The sequence below is a fragment of the Nannobrachium achirus genome, assembly GCF_963921795.1.
Source record: "Nannobrachium achirus genome assembly, chromosome: 15".
In the NCBI taxonomy this organism is placed as follows: Eukaryota; Metazoa; Chordata; class Actinopteri; order Myctophiformes; family Myctophidae; genus Nannobrachium; species Nannobrachium achirus.
The window spans coordinates 49,890,644-49,907,143 of NC_137822.1; the positions used below are offsets into that span (position 1 = coordinate 49,890,644).

General features: G+C 40.0%; 1 protein-coding gene across 1 annotated transcript in view; it reads right to left on the bottom strand.

The window, feature by feature from the left end:
* dync2i2 (dynein 2 intermediate chain 2) overlaps nt 1–16,500 on the bottom strand; it is a 40,526-nt gene that overhangs the window by 12,159 nt on the left and 11,867 nt on the right. The window contains exon 6 of the mRNA XM_080743173.1: nt 14,443–14,552. Within this exon, the coding sequence (XP_080599299.1) occupies nt 14,443–14,552 (110 nt within the window). The remainder of the gene's footprint in view (nt 1–14,442; nt 14,553–16,500) is intronic.

Below are 16,500 nucleotides of genomic sequence, written 5' to 3' on the forward strand. Positions count from 1 at the left end.
CAGACCATTTAGAGCTTTATAAACAAGTAAAATAATTTTAAAATCAATCCTAAAAACAACCGGGAGCCAGTGTAGCGACGCTAAGACTGGAGTAATATGTTCTCTCATCTTAGCTTTAGTTAAAACTCTGGCTGCCGCATTTTGAACAAGTTGCAAACTGTCAGTTGTTTTCTTTGGCAGACCAGAGAGAAGTGCGTTGCAGTAATCAAGCCGAGAGAAAACAAAAGCGTGGATCAGCGTTTTTGCATCGTCCAATGTTAGATAGGCTCTAATTCGCGCAATATTTCTAAGGTGAAAGAAGGCAATCTTGGTGACATGATTAATGTGTGTATTAAAATTCAATTCAGCGTCAATGATCACTCCCAGGTTCTTTACAGAAGTGTTACTTTCTTTAGACAGGTTACCAAGTCTACTTATTATTGATTCTCTCTGCGCAGTAGAACCAATTATGAGAACTTCTGTCTTGTCCTCATTTAGTTTGAGAAAGTTCTCACTCATCCAGCATTTTATGCTAGACACACACGTCAGCAATGGGTCTAGAGCACAGGGGTCGTCCGGAGCTACCGAAAGGTACAGCTGGGTGTCATCAGCATAGAAATGGAAATTCACACCGTGAGCGGAAATAAGTTCTCCCAGCGGCAGTATATAGAGGGAGAATAATAAAGGACCAAGAATTGAGCCCTGTGGAATACCAGAGCAGATGTTGTGTTTGTTTGATTCAAAGTCAGCTAGATTAACAAAGTAGCTTCTGCCTGTTAGGTAGGAGTAAAACCAGGACAAAGCTGTGCCTGACAGCCCTACCCAGTGTTCAAGACGTTGTATTAGAATTGTATGGTCAATTGTGTCAAAAGCCGCCGTTTGATCCAGCAGTAGGAGAACGGATACATTTTTGTTATCAGCAGACACCCTAAGATCATTAATTACTTTTAAAAGTGCAGTTTCTGTGCTGTGTCCTTTCCTGAAGCCGGATTGGAATTTGTTGTGCACCTTATTGTTCTGCAGAAATACATCCAATTGATGAAAGATAATTTTTTCTAGGACCTTGCCCAGAAAAGGCAAATTGGAAATGGGTCTATAATTACACAGCATGGACGGGTCGAGGTTGTGTTTCTTGAGTAAGGGCTTAACTACGGCCGTTTTCAGTGTTTCTGGAAAGACACCTGATTGTATAGAGTTATTTACTATTTTTAGGATATCTCCAATCACACAGTCTACAACCTCTTTGAGAAATGGCGTGGGTATTGCATCCAGCGAGCAAGAAGACGATGTCATTTGCGATATGGTTTTACGAAGTTCCTCTTCATCAATTTCACAAAATGATACTAGGCTGCCCCTAGATTTATCTACACTTTTACACATGGCACCATTAACCGCATTTGCCTTTGTGACAGTATTATTCATAATACCAGCTCGAATGTTCACAATTTTGTTGTCAAAGAAGGATGCAAACTCATTACACTTTGCTTTAGAGGCAAGGAGTGACTGCTTGTAGGACTGGGGGGGGTTTAAGAGGCGTTCAATAGTGGAGAATAAGACCCTAGCATTGTTCTTGTTCTCATTAATAATTCCGGAAAAATAGGCCTGCCTAGCCAGACGCATGGTTTTATTGTACGTGGCTGTTAATGACTTAAAAATCTGTAGATGGATAGTTAGTTTATTTTTTCTCCAAGCTCGCTCTGCTTTGCGGCATTGTTTCTTGAGTGAGCGTATATGATCGTTTATCCAGGGTGTTTCTTTTACTTTATGTTTCTTTTTAGTTTTCATAGGAGCCACTATATCCAGAGCTGACTCTAATTTAAGATTAAAATGTTGAACCATATCATTTACTGAGGGAATATCAGGAAGGGGGGGTGCACATGCAAGATGGCGAGCAAACTCTTCTGCTGCCGATGCCCTGAAAAATCTCTTTTTTATAGTATATTCTCTATTGTATTTTTCTAGATCAGAGACAGTCATATTAAAACACAGTAAATAGTGGTCCGATAAGTCAGGCTTAGCGATGATCCTGTCCATAGAAATACTTAGCCCTTTAGAGATCACCAGGTCTAGGGTGTGGCCCTGATTGTGGGTTGGCCCGGTAACATGCTGAACAAAATCAAGGGAATGTAATAACTGTAAGAAACTCATAGCAGTAACATCTGTAACAATATCCACATGTAAATTTGCATCGCCAGCAATCAAGGTTCTCTCATAGTCAGTGGAACAGATAGATAAAAGTTCTGATATTTCTGTAAGAAATAAGGCTTTGCTACATTTTGGTGGGCGATATATGGTAATCATTAGAACAGAGGATTTGCTCTCAAATAAGTTAGCTTGGTATTCAAAGGATGAAAAACTTCCAAAAGACAGGTTCTTGAATTTAAAGATGTCAGAGAAAATGTACGCCAAACCTCCACCTCTTTTTCCTTCGCGCACTGATTGAATAAAATGATAGTTTGGTGGGCAGGCGACGCCAAGTGCAACAGCTCCATCTGTGCCCAGCCAAGTCTCTGTTAAAAAGATTATATCTAGCTTCTCTTCACAGATTAGATCATTTACAGAGGAGGGCTTGTTTAAAAGTGACCTGATGTTAAAGAGGGCCAGATTTATATTTTGACATTCTACTGTACTATAGTCCCTAGGGTATGTAAGTTAAATTTGCTAGATTAGCAGAGCCACTGCTTGTCCTGGACACTCTATTTGAAATTACAGTAGAAATATTGTGAGCCTGCTTAGTAAAAGCGCCTAGAGGAGCATCGGGTCCAGATACGGTTGTTGCTGGGTATAATATCGGACCCAACTGATATCAGTGGCTGAATGTATTGTTCAGCTGGGAGGCCATGTATTGGCCCAGTATTGTCCCAGCTCGTTGAGGTCGTGGAGCCATGTTCAGCTGGGAGGCCATGTTTTGGCCCAGTATTGTCCCAGCTCGTTGGGAGGCCAGGTTCTTCTTTCGTTTAGGTCGTGGAGGGATGGGTGGGGGTGAAAGAACCCAGGCCACAGATTTCTGGGGCATGGCAGGGTCAGTTTCGTCCGTTTTCAAAGATGGTGGTTGTGGAGCCGGGCATTTGGCCGGTGGCGGTTGTGGAGCCGGGCGTTTGGCCTGGCGTCTGGCCGGGGTCATTTTAATCCCTTTGTTAATTAATTCATTCATCCCATTCGTGAAATCTAGAAGGGGCATTGGCGATAGGGAGAAAGAGAAAGATTGGGAAGATGGGGCTTGTTCTTCCACGGTTGACTCTCCAGCCCCTTCCTCTTCCTCTGTCGACTCATCGGTTGACTCTCCAGCCCCTTCCTCTTCCTCTGTCGACTCTCCGTTGTCTGTTGACAGTTCACTCTCATGGTTCGAGCCAGCCACGGCTGAGGCAGGGAAACCATAGAACGTTTCTTCGTTACTCTCCTCTTCCTCTGTCGACTCTCTGTTGTCTGTTGACAGTTCACTCTGCTCATGGTTCGGGCCAGCCACGGCTGGGGTAAGGAAACCAGAGAACGTTTCTTTGTTACTCTCCTCTTCAAATATTTCCCTGATCAACCCAATCTCTGCATTGACGTCATCTGCTTCTTCTGTGGAGTCTTCCACATTCTCGTCTTTGGCAGAGAGGGCTTTGGCAGGGACAACGGTGTCTGTTGTTGTTTTGAAATCTCCTCCGTTCGCCAAGGCCGTTCCCCCCTCGGCCGGGGGGGGCACTTCGGTAGCCAAAACACCATCTTTTGCAGCTTCAGCAGGGGCAGCTGTGACTTCAAGGGTAGCAGATAAAGGTTGCTCATCACTATCTGTTGTTTTGGATTCTTGTGTTCTGGCCGAGGCTAGAGCATGGAAAACATTTTGAGTGAATAGTTTCACCCCTTTTTTGTTTAGTTGTTTCGCATCAGCGAAAAGGTGTCTTCTGTCATAGAAAAAGCTGAAATTGTCAATAAAATGCACATTTTTGTTGGTGCATGCAGCTAAAAGCCATTTGCTCAGAGAAAACAGTCTGCTGAAGTTCTCATCTGTGCCTCTCATAGGCGGTAGGGGGCCGCTGATGCATATCTCTATGTCGCTGAGGGAGCTCAGTGTGTCGAATAGAGCCCTGAATCTCTCCCTTAGGATTTCCGACTGGTTTTCTTCTGTGTCACATGTGCCAGTATGTAGAATCAGCGTTTTCACCGTTGGGTGTTCGTTGACAAGATCCAAAATTCTGTCTTTCATGTCAGAGATTGTGTCTTTGGGAAAACAAATAGCTTTTGCCTTCCTGTTTCTTATGCTTTTGACATCTTTTAAAGCGGCATCGCCCACAATCAAAACATCAGGATCTGAGGTGCTTCTTACCCTGCTGGGTGGGACGTTCTCTCTGTCAACAGAGGGACTTCGGGGGGCTTCTTGCAGCTGTTCTGTTAGCCAGCCCGGGGAAATGCTGCCCCTGTCATCGGAGAGGCATCTTTGGTCCTCGGCCAGTGGCGTGAATCTGTTAATCAGCTGCACACTCGGCGTTTGTGGAGATTTGACTGCATTTGTGTTTTTAGCAGTCTTTTTCCCCTTGGCAGTGGCCCATTTATGAAGGGGTGTCGAAGCAGCGCTGTGCCGGGGTAGTGCCGGCCAGTCATCATCGGTGATAAGAGGGCTTTGGGAGGGAGTCCTGCCCGTTATACGTTCTTTCATCTTCTTTGGCTTTTCGCCAAGGGAATTCCAGGCGAGTGGTTTATCCAGTCTTCGGATTTGTTTGAATTGAAATATTTCCGTTTCCAGTACTGCCATCTTCTGAAGCAGTTTTTGATAGTCCTCTGTGGAAATAACAGGGGGCATCCTGGTGCTAGTTAGCTTTAGCTAAGTGCCACGTAACCAGTCACTGGAAATACAAAGTAAAAAAGAAAATGTATTTTGAAACGGCAGAGCAGTCCCAGACGTTTATAGCGATCCACTTGTAGTTTCCCAAAGTGAAAAAATAAAATAAAAAATCGTTATCAGCAGAAGAAATGTAAGCATAGCAAGCATAAGCAGGAGCAAGCAAGGACACGTCCGCACACGACCCGAGCAAGAATACTGAGACGACGCGAGCAAGAATACTGGGTTTTGAGAGAGCCGCTCCACGATAAGGGGATTAAAACCAAACTTCGCAACCCAGGAATGTTACAGGTGTGGATAGACACAGAGATGTTCACGTTCAAGAACCCAGAAGAAGCGAGGAAGGGATTGATAGTCGCCTTCCCTGACTTGGATTTCGCTTCAGTCCCATAGCTGAACTGAACCACACCAGAGAGTTTCACTCTCATTCGAGGTGGTAAGCCCCAATCCATTTAATTAATATGACTGTCTGATGCATGAACCGATGGCTGGGCTTATCGCTTATGATCCACTCATCAGAACTGAGACATTGTTACTATTATACGTGTGAGTCCATGCGAGTGGCGCGACCCACAGTAATCCTTATTTCCCCTCTCCTCTTTCGCTTTATTTCGCTTTGAACGTTATTTTCCACTCGTGGATAAAGAAGAGGACGAGGGCTTTTATTGTCTGACTATGTGGATAAACCACAGGATGAACCTATTCCCCATGGAACGTTTCGTGTTTATTCATACACATTCTATACATATACTGAGACATTGGTGGTATGGATCCCCGGCCCTCGTGTGTGTTTCGTTCTGTCCTTTACGTTCCATTTATTGACAAGGAAAATGATGGGGGCATTTATATAAGAAAATGCTTTGTGACTATTTATGTGGATAAACTGCAAGATCAACCTCTGTCCCATGAGATGTTTCGTGTTTGTTTATTCACACACGTTATATCTCACGGGCAGTTGTGAATTGTGGTAATGTGTGCCCCACAGTCTAATCTTGTTTACAGATAGGCCTATTTTTTGTTTTTGTTTTTGTTTCTTTTTGTTTATTATCCATGCAGTAGCTTATCATTTTTACTACTTTTCTTTGTACTTTGGCAATGAACTGACTGAGCTACTAGTGACAGATACTTGACATATATTTCGGTTTATAGATGTTTTAGTTTGGTCACTTTTCTTTTTTATATATATATTTTTTCTCTTTTTTTCCCTACATTTCCTTTTTATGGTGCTCTGCCTCGCGAGTGCATGGACGTAACCAAGCGGACCTTAACGGCCTGTCTGGGCGCATCTGTGCACTGTCAGAGGCAGAGGTCTTTTTCTTTTTTTAGTGTCTAGACTTTACATACTGCAAGGTTGCATCTTTCATTAACTAAGATGGTCCTCAAAACGAATATTTACCATTTCAAACCTGTGTAAAGGCTATCATTATTACTATTACTTCCTCTCTGGCCTTTTTTCCTATTTTTTCTTTTTTGTTAAAAAAATATATAAATACATTTTGTCTTTTTTTTTATTTTTGTATAAGCTACCAAAGAGAAGAGCCTGTAAGCCATAATTGGATGAAGATGAATTACTCAGTCTATGCTCTGTATAATTATCAAGTTTGAGTGCTTATTTTGAGTGGGTAGGCCTCTCTGCTCTGCTCCACTCTACCTTTATGTTTCGATCCTATTGATATCATTGAATAAAATAATTGTTCAGGATTCAGGATTCCTGCAAGATGAGTAATTGGTTAAAATTGATCTATTTAATTTCACCCTCCCTGGGTAAGCTTTGGTAAATGACACCCTTCAGGTTTTCCTAAATTAAAGATCTGAAATATGAAATACAGAAGAGGAAAATATAGGCCATAATAGGCCATTGACAAGCAAGATTTGCATTTAGACTTTTATTATTACCCTTATTACTATTATTTAATTATTATTATTATTTAAATTCTATTCTTACTAACAATTTAATTTATATTATCTAACTAATTATTAACGTTTGATTTTGATTTTATTATCTTATTTTTAATAATCATTATTATTATTACTATTATTATTACCACCCTTATTAGTATTTATTTTATTTATTTATTTTGCTTTTTGGAAGTGACGTGCTTCAGGGAAGAAAAAAAAAAGAAAAAAAAGAAAAAAAAAATAGGGTTTCTTTCCCCTTTCCCGGGTAATGAGACATAGCCCCTTAGAAATTTGTGTTCTCATGGTGCTACTCGGCACCATAAATGAATGTATGTCTGCATGTTTGTTCTGTGTAACGTTTATGTGTTTGTTTTGTTTTTTGTTTGCTTTTACTCACCACCCCGAATGTGTCTTTTATTTAGTTTTCTTTGACTTCAAGTGGTATTGCTATCAATCTGAATGTAAACATTATAGCTGTGTGTTACCCCAGGTGGATGTTGAATTTTCCATTGACAGCCGATATACTCCTACTAGCCAGCTGCGAATATTAGTTAACCTTACTTCAAGCATAATATGTCTAATCTAAATATTACATCCTGGAATGTTAGAGGCTTAGGCCAACCCATCAAGCTCAGAACGGTTCTAACGCATCTAAAAAAACATAAAACCTCTATTGCCTTATTACAAGAAACTCATATGACCTCAATAGAACACTTAAAGCTTAAACAGGGCTGGGTTGGGCAGGTTTATTCGTCTTCATTTAGATCTAATAGTAGAGGAGTTGCTATTATTATTGATAAACAAACTCCCTTCATATTTGAAACCCAAATACTTGACTCAGAGGGCAGATACATTTTAATTACTGGAACATTGTTTGGTCAGCATATAACACTGTTGAATGTATATGCACCTAATGAGGATTGCCCTGAGTTCATGGCTGAGATGATTACACTGTTTAGCTATCACTGTAAAGGCGTGGGCTTAATTGCCGGAGATCTTAATCTTCTTATGAACCCTCTTATTGATAAGGCACCTCCTGCAGCGGTGAGATCAAGATCCTCCATAGCCCTCAACGGGCTGTGTGAGGAGGTTGGTCTCATAGATGCATGGAGAGAGCGCAATCCTATGTCCAGAAATTATACCTTTTTTTCAAACCCACATAAATCCTTCTCAAGATTAGACTATTTTTTAATTCCAAGCAGTATGGTCCACTCAGTATCAAAATGTGACATAGGACAGATAATCATCTCGGATCACGCTCCCATCTTTCTTGACATTAAGTTGACCCAACCCAAGCCCCAAGCTAAGAGCTGGAAGTTTAATACTTCATTGTTAAATGACACAGATTTTGACTCATATTTTAAGAAGATAATTATTGATTTCTATAACGATAACAAACATTCAGGGGTGACCGTATCCACCTTATGGGATGCAGCAAAAGCTACTTTTCGTGGCTATATAATTTCATATGCTTCATTTAAAAAAAAGGAGTCCCAAAAGGCCAGAATAATACTAGAGAACCAAGTAAAACACTTGGATGCAATAAATAAATGTATCCCTTCAGATGAAAATCGGCAGGCCTTCTCAATTGCTAAAGCTAAGCTGGAACTTGAATATGTTAATGACACTAAAAAGTTATTGCTATTTTCTAGACAAAAACACTATGAATTTAATAATAAAATAGGAAAATTGCTGTCATATCAACTTAAAAAAGAACAAACAGAACGTGAGATCAAAGCAATTAGGACACATAATCAAGTAATTTCATATGACCCAATTGAGATTAATGACGCTTTTTTTACGTTTTTTAATAACCTTTATCAAGCACATATTTCTCCAGCTAGTGAAAATATTGACTCTTTTCTACAAGCTGCTAACCTACCCAAGGTTACTCTTGAAGAACGCTTGCTTTTAAATACTCCATTTTCATCTGAAGAAGTTTATGACACCATTAAGGCAATGTCTGTTGGGAAAAGTCCTGGCCTTGACGGACTCCCTGTAGAATTTTATGTACATTTCTGGTCTGAATTACAGCCACTCTTTATGCCTATGGTAAAGGAATTTGCTGACTGCAATATTATCCCAGGTTCTATGAAAGAGGCAGCGATCACACTTATTAAAAAAAAAGACAAAGATATGCATGAATGTTCATCCTATAGGCCAATTTCACTCCTTAATGCAGACTATAAAATCCTCGCCAAGCTTTTAGCTAAACGATTGGACCTTGTTCTTCCATTTTTGATAAAAAATGACCAGACAGGCTTTGTTAAAGGTCGCCATGGTGCTGATAACATACGCCGCCTGGTAAATATAATCGACTATGCAGATAAGAGTGGAGGTGAATCCGCAATTATATCGCTTGATGGAGACAAGGCCTTCGATCGCGTGGACTGGAGCTTTCTCCTCTCCTCCCTGGCACATTTCGGTCTCGGCCCCATGTTCATAAATTGCATAAAAACATTATATAGTTCTCCAACAGCACAAGTTTTCACAAATGGCTTTCTTTCAAAAAAAATCAAACTGGCAAGAGGGACTAGGCAAGGATGTCCGTTATCCGGTTCTTTATATGCACTCGTCGCTGAATCATTTGCCCAATCAGTTAGACTGAATCACAATATTAAAGGCATAGTTGCCGGAAATTCGGAGCATAAGATTTCTTTATATGCCGATGACACCTTACTATTTATATCTAATTTAGACCAATCAATTCCAAATTTACTATCCATAATTAACTTATATGGCTCCCTTTCCGGCTATAAAATAAATTTATCAAAATCTATTCTATGTCCACTTAACCATATCGACGATGACAGACTTAACACTCTGTCTCCTTTTAAACATACAAAAGAAGGCTTTACCTATCTTGGTGTGTTCATTTCTCCAACACTTGATAACTTATTCAACCGCAACTACACACCGCTTGTGCAAAAAATCAAGGAGGACATCGATGTATGGACCAACTTACCTCTAACACTTATAGGTCGGATAAATGTAGTAAAAATGAACTTATTACCAAGATTAAACTACTTATTTCAGTCATTACCCTGTCCCATTCCAGCATTATTCTTTAAAAATGTAAATGCAGATATTTCTAAATTCCTCTGGAACCACAAAAAAGTGCGAATCTCTTTGGCCACTTTATGTAAACCATATAAAGAAGGAGGTTTAGCTCTGCCTAATCTTGAGTTATACTACTGGTCGGCTCAAATTAAACGAATGACTGAATGGTTTCATGATTCGGAAGACTCTCTTTGGAAACCAATAGAATCCCAATTCAGTCACCCAATTCCGCTAAAATCTATTCCATTTATAAACAAGAGTCTGGCAGGGCCGAATAAATCCTTCGTAATTAATAGTATCTTATCAGTTTGGCCAAATTGTAAGAAATACTGCAAAATTAACAAGCATATATCTGTACTTTCACCCATTTCTCATAATCCCGATTTACCAGCAAGCTTAAGTGAGATAGGTTTACATAGGTGGACAATTAAAGGCGTTAACAATCTGGGATGTCTATTCAGAGACATAGATATGAAATCCTTTTCAGAGGTAAAGGAAGAATATGGTTTGTCCTCTGCAAACCTGTTTCAGTATTTACAGGTGAGACATTTTTTACAATCCTTGATTAAGAAAAACCTATTTAGATTTCAAGTAGACGAAATAGAAAAAATGTTTTTCAGCAATCAATCTATGTCTAAATTTACGTCAAAGATCTATTCAATTCTTAATGGTAGAGTGACTTCATCCTTCCAACCTCTGAAAAGGTTATGGGAATTAGACTTAAATCTAACTATAGATCAAGAAACATGGACAATGATATGTGCAAAAGTAAATCCATCTTCGCTTCCGGCTAGAGTGCTGGAACACAACTATAAATTTATTTTCAAAACCTTTTTAACTCCAGTTTGTTTAAACAAAATGTCCCAGGAGTATTCGCCATTATGTAATAAATGTAAATTAACTTTGGGCACATATTCACACATGTTCTGGTTTTGTTCCAAAATTAAACCCTTTTGGCAAACAATTCATGCTTCAATTGAAAAAATCTTTAAGTCAAAACTGAGGAAATCTCCTATTCTATACCTCTTAGGAGTGGATCTAAATGTACCCATGAGCTCTTCACATCGGAAGCTGTTTGATTTTTTTTAGGTTTTTGGCCAAAAAATGCATTTTGACGTTATGGAAGACTGATGAAATCCCAAACGAACATATGTGGATGGCCCAAATAATGTCTGTGTTACCCCTGGAGAGACTTAAGTATGAAATGCAAGACAAGGCAGAGGTGTTTCTCGAAGTATGGTCCCCCTTCTTAGATTTTCTAGAAAGGGGCAACTGACTTAGGTTGGCTTATGATCTTTACTGTATGTAAGTCTGGTTATGATAATATGATCGACATCCCACCACCATGTACGCACACGTATGACAAGGCGCTGCAGGATTCTGGCCCGTGTCCCACTGTTCAGATGGGGGTAGAGGATAACATAAGTTTTCTTTCTCTTCCCATGGGGGCGGTGAGACATGGGCAAGAGTTCCTTGTGCCCCCCTTCTCTTTTTTCTGTTTTTGAAGCTTTTTACCACTTGAGATGTATATATTTTTTTTTCCCTCCCCTGTTATTTGTCTATTATCTGTATGTATAATTTCCCGTATGTCTTTTGTCTTTTGTGTAGGTCCAAGTCTGTTAGTCATGTTTGTCTGAAAAAAAAAAAACCCTGAAAAAAAAAAATAACAAAAAAAAAAAAAAAAAAAAAAAAGGAAATAGCAGATCTACAAGCTCCCAACGCGTCGCGATGCGACACGTTGTGAGCTTGTAGATCGGCTATTTCCACTATCAATGTTCTTTTTTAAGTAGTACGTTGTCAAATATGTCAGTAATTTCTTTGTGTATTTAGGTTTTGTGTCATATCTACCATGTGCAACTTCAAAGCCTAAAAGCCAAACAGAAATGTAATTATCAACGACAAATACACAATTAAATCGTTAATCGCCAATTATTTGAGTGACAATTAATCGTCATGTAAAATGTCATATCGTGACAGCCCTAGACAGAGACAAGTCAAACCCACTGCACATGGTGGACACAAAGACAAGTCAAACCCACTGCACCTGGTGGACACAAAGACAAGTCAAACCCACTGCACCTGGAGACACAAAGTCAAGTCAAACCCACTGCACCTGGAGACACAAAGTCAAGTCAAACCCACTGCACCTGGAGACACAAAGTCAAGTCAAACCCACTGCACCTGGAGACACAAAGTCAAGTCAAACCCACTGCACCTGGAGACACAAAGACAAGTCAAACCCACTGCACCTGGTGGATACAAAGACATGTCGAACCCACTGCACCTGGTGGACACAAAGACAAGTCAAACCCACTGCACCTGGTGGACACAAAGACAAGTCAAACCCACTGCACCTGGAGACACAAAGACAAGTCAAACCCACTGCACCTGGAGACAAAGACAAGTCAAACCCACTGCACCTGGAGACAAAGACAAGTCAAACCCACTGCACCTGGAGACAAAGACAAGTCAAACCCACTGCACCTGGTGGACACAAAGACAAGTCAAACCCACTGCACCTGGAGACACAAAGACAAGTCAAACCCACTGCACCTGGAGACAGAGACAAGTCAAACCCACTGCACCTGGAGACAAAGACAAGTCAAACCCACTGCACCTGGAGACAAAGACAAGTCAAACCCACTGCACCTGGAGACAAAGACAAGTCAAACCCACTGCACCTGGAGACACAAAGACAAGTCAAACCCACTGCACCTGGAGACAGAGACAAGTCAAACCCACTGCACCTGGAGACAAAGACAAGTCAAACCCACTGCACCTGGAGACAAAGACAAGTCAAACCCACTGCACCTGGAGACAGAGACAAGTCAACCCCACTGCACCTGGTGGACACAAAGACAAGTCAAACCCACTGCACCTGGAGACACAAAGACAAGTCAAACCCACTGCACCTGGAGACAAAGACAAGTCAAACCCACTGCACCTGGAGACAAAGACAAGTCAAACCCACTGCACCTGGTGGACACAAAGACAAGTCAAACCCACTGCACCTGGTGGACACAAAGACAAGTCAAACCCACTGCACCTGGAGACACAAAGACAAGTCAAACCCACTGCACCTGGACACAAAGGAAAGTCAGGACTCATCACTGTTCAGTTTTGAAGGGGCTGTTTTTAGGCCAAGGAATGTTTTTCATGCAAAACAAATGCTTGCAATGGATTCAGAATCGTGAAGAACCCCTAGTTTGACCCCTCACATGCTACTTAAAGCAGATGTTTTCTTTTTTAAATATATTTCCTTTCCTGTATAAGTCGATGGGACAGTGAATATACAAATGGCCATAACTTTCTTTCGCAATGTTTCCAGCAGAGCAGGCCTCTCATTCTGTGGACCTTAATGACCAAACTAATAGATAAAACAAATAAAAAGTACAGCATGACATCACAGGTCATTCTGGGTGTCTGGATCCCCGGCTATACCAAATCTGTCTGGAGACGCAACAAATATCTAAGCCTGATATTGCTTATAATGAAGGCAACAAAGGATGTAAGTGCATATTAGCCTTTAAGTAAAAGTACCAATACTGCAATATAGAAATACTCTGTTACAAGTGAAAGTCTGGAATTCATAATGTACTTGAGTAAAAGTATGAAAGTGTTGGCATCAGAATGTATTTAAAGTACCAAATGTCAAAGTACAAAATGTTTGAAAATAGCAGATCTACAAGCTCACAACGCGCCTTTCATTCCCAGCAGGATTCTCAGATTTAGCTTTCTTTCATTGGAAATGTCTTTCAACATGACTGTTATCAGATAACTTCTCTGTGCAAACGTAATCCATCTGCACTGACAGTGGAAGCCAAAGTTTCTGTCCATGAACTGTTTTCCTCAGCCATCTTTCTTTGTTTTCTTTTTGAATCCACAGCGTAGCGCACGTCCACACACACACACACACACACACACACACACACACACACACACACACACACACACACACACACACACACACACACACACACACACACACACACACACACACACACACACACACACACACACACACACACACACACACACACACACACACACGTTGGTTTGCTTACAATAGCCGCAACGTGGGTCACAGGCTAGGATGTAAATCTCAGTTGACAACAATATTAAAATGTTATATTTATTCTACATATTGGAAAAGGTAATAATGTCAGGTTTATACAGCTCTATATTGTGACATCACACTGACCTCATAGACGTTTCTATGACATCACACTGACCTCATAGACACTGTAGCACTGACTAGCATTAACTGTTATGAACACTTTAGTTTGGCGTTGCGTTGATAAGCTGTGCTTTAAGTATTGCTATTTGTGTGATGTGACACTTATGAGTGTTGAATGTTTCTTGGTCACTTATTCTTCTTTTTTGTGACAGCTTTTTGACACTTTAGGTTTACATTCTTCTTTTTTATTGTGCCTTGCCTTTTTTCACTGTACACAACAGTACTGTTTTTCTTTTTGTCTTTCTTTTCTTACTTCTTTGTAACTTGTAACCTTAAACTGCTGTGCTGCCTCTGGGAAACTGATTTCCCCTGTGGGATAATAAAACATATCTATATCTATCCATCCATCCATCCATCCATCCATCTTCCTATGACATCACACTGACCACATAGACGTTATGACATCACACTGACCTCATAGACGTTACTATGACATCACACTGACCTCATAGACAGGTTCCCGGTGGCTTTGCGCTGACATTCCACTTTGGGCCACCAGGGGGTCCTGAGTCCTGCTAGTGTCCCAGACCAGAACCTCTCCACTGTACAAACCTCCTGGACGCTCAAATAGAGAGATTAAACATTAACACAGATTAAAAGAAAAGAAAACACTGAAGATAATAATAATAATAATAATAATAATAATATCTCAAATTTATATAGCGCTTTTCTGAGTACCCAAAGACGCTTTACATGGGGCAATAAATAAATAAATAAAGGAGCGGCAGTGGTCAGAAACCTTTTTTAACTCTTTTGTAGCCAACCCCGAGTTCCCACGAGTTTGTATAGGCCCTACAGCTATGCCAAGCCCGAGTCTCACGAGTTTGTATAGGCCCTACAGCTATGCCAAGCCTGAGTTTCCCAAGTTGTCAGTTTTTGTTTTTTTTTGCTCTCCCTACTCTCCTTGCTTCCAAGTTCCCGGTTTCGGCATGATTGCGATCGCGAAATGCATGTTTTACTCCCAGAACAGCCCATGGCAGCCATGTTTATTTACATTCGAAGAAAACACTATAGCCTCTATCTTTTGAATGCCTGAACGGATTTCCAAGCAGATTTGTTTGTTTGAAAGTGAATTGTGAATGGCGTGAACACGTGTAGTGCATGATCCGTGCATCATCCGTGCACATTAAAAGGTAAGCATTCTGGCAATGGAAGACATTGAAGGTTTTAATGCTTGGCACCAAGCAGGATTACAGATCCATCTGAACCACAAATCATAATTGACTGCAGAAACTTCCCTCTGGACTTCAAGCTACTCTGACTTCAGAAGGTTGACATTTCTTTATTATAAATCCTTGTTCTGAGTCTCCTGTAATATTGTAATATTTATAAATATGGACTTTTGATATTCATGAGCTGTATGCCATGAAAAATCAAAGTGTTAACAAAAAAGGTTTTGAATAATTTACTGTATGTGTAATGTATCTGAAATATATGAATGTTTCAGAAATATATGAATAATAATAATAATATTAACCTGCTATAACATTATATTAACCTGCTATAACATTATATTAACCTGCTATAACATTATATTAACCTGCTATAACATTATAATAACCTGCTATAACATTATATTAACCTGCTATAACATTAGGTATAGTATACATTAACCTGCTATAACATTAGGTATAGTATACATTAACCTGCTATAACATTATATTAACCTGCTATAACATTAGGTATAGTATACATTAACCTGCTATAACATTAGGTATAGTATACATTAACCTGCTATAACATTAGATAGAGTATATATTAACCTGCTATAACATTAGGTAGAGTATATATTAACCTGCTATAACATTAGGTATAGTATACATTAACCTGCTATACGAGTATATATTAACCTGCTATAACATTAGGTATAGTATACATTAACCTGCTATAACATTAGGTATAGTATACATTAACCTGCTATAACATTAGGTATAGTATATATTAACCTGCTATAACATTAGGTAGAGTATATATTAACCTGCTATAACATTAGGTATAGTATACATTAACCTGCTATAACATTAGGTAGAGTATATATTAACCTGCTATAACATTAGGTATAGTATACATTAACCTGCTATAACATTAGGTATAGTATACATTAACCTGCTATAACATTATTGCGACCGTTAGGGCGCAGTTTAGTATCAAAACCTCCACCGTCCGTCCGTCCGTCCGTCGGTCACACGTCACACCTTTGTTTGTGTACGGTGTGATGTCATACATTACTGATGTCAGCAGTGTGATGTCATACTGATGTCAGCAGCTATGTCTCTATATATGGAGTTATATGTTGTTCGTGTCCAAATATGGGGCTTGTGAGGTCAGACTTAGTGAGATTCGTCGGTTATCTCCATATATGGAGGGAGAACCAGCTTATGAGCCGATGAGTTGTGTCAGAGTCGAGATCCTGCTTGCATCTAATCTGTCGGTAGATAATGCCGGTCTTATATAAGGGTCATTTGTGTACGGTGTGATGTCATACTGATGTCAGCAGTGTGAT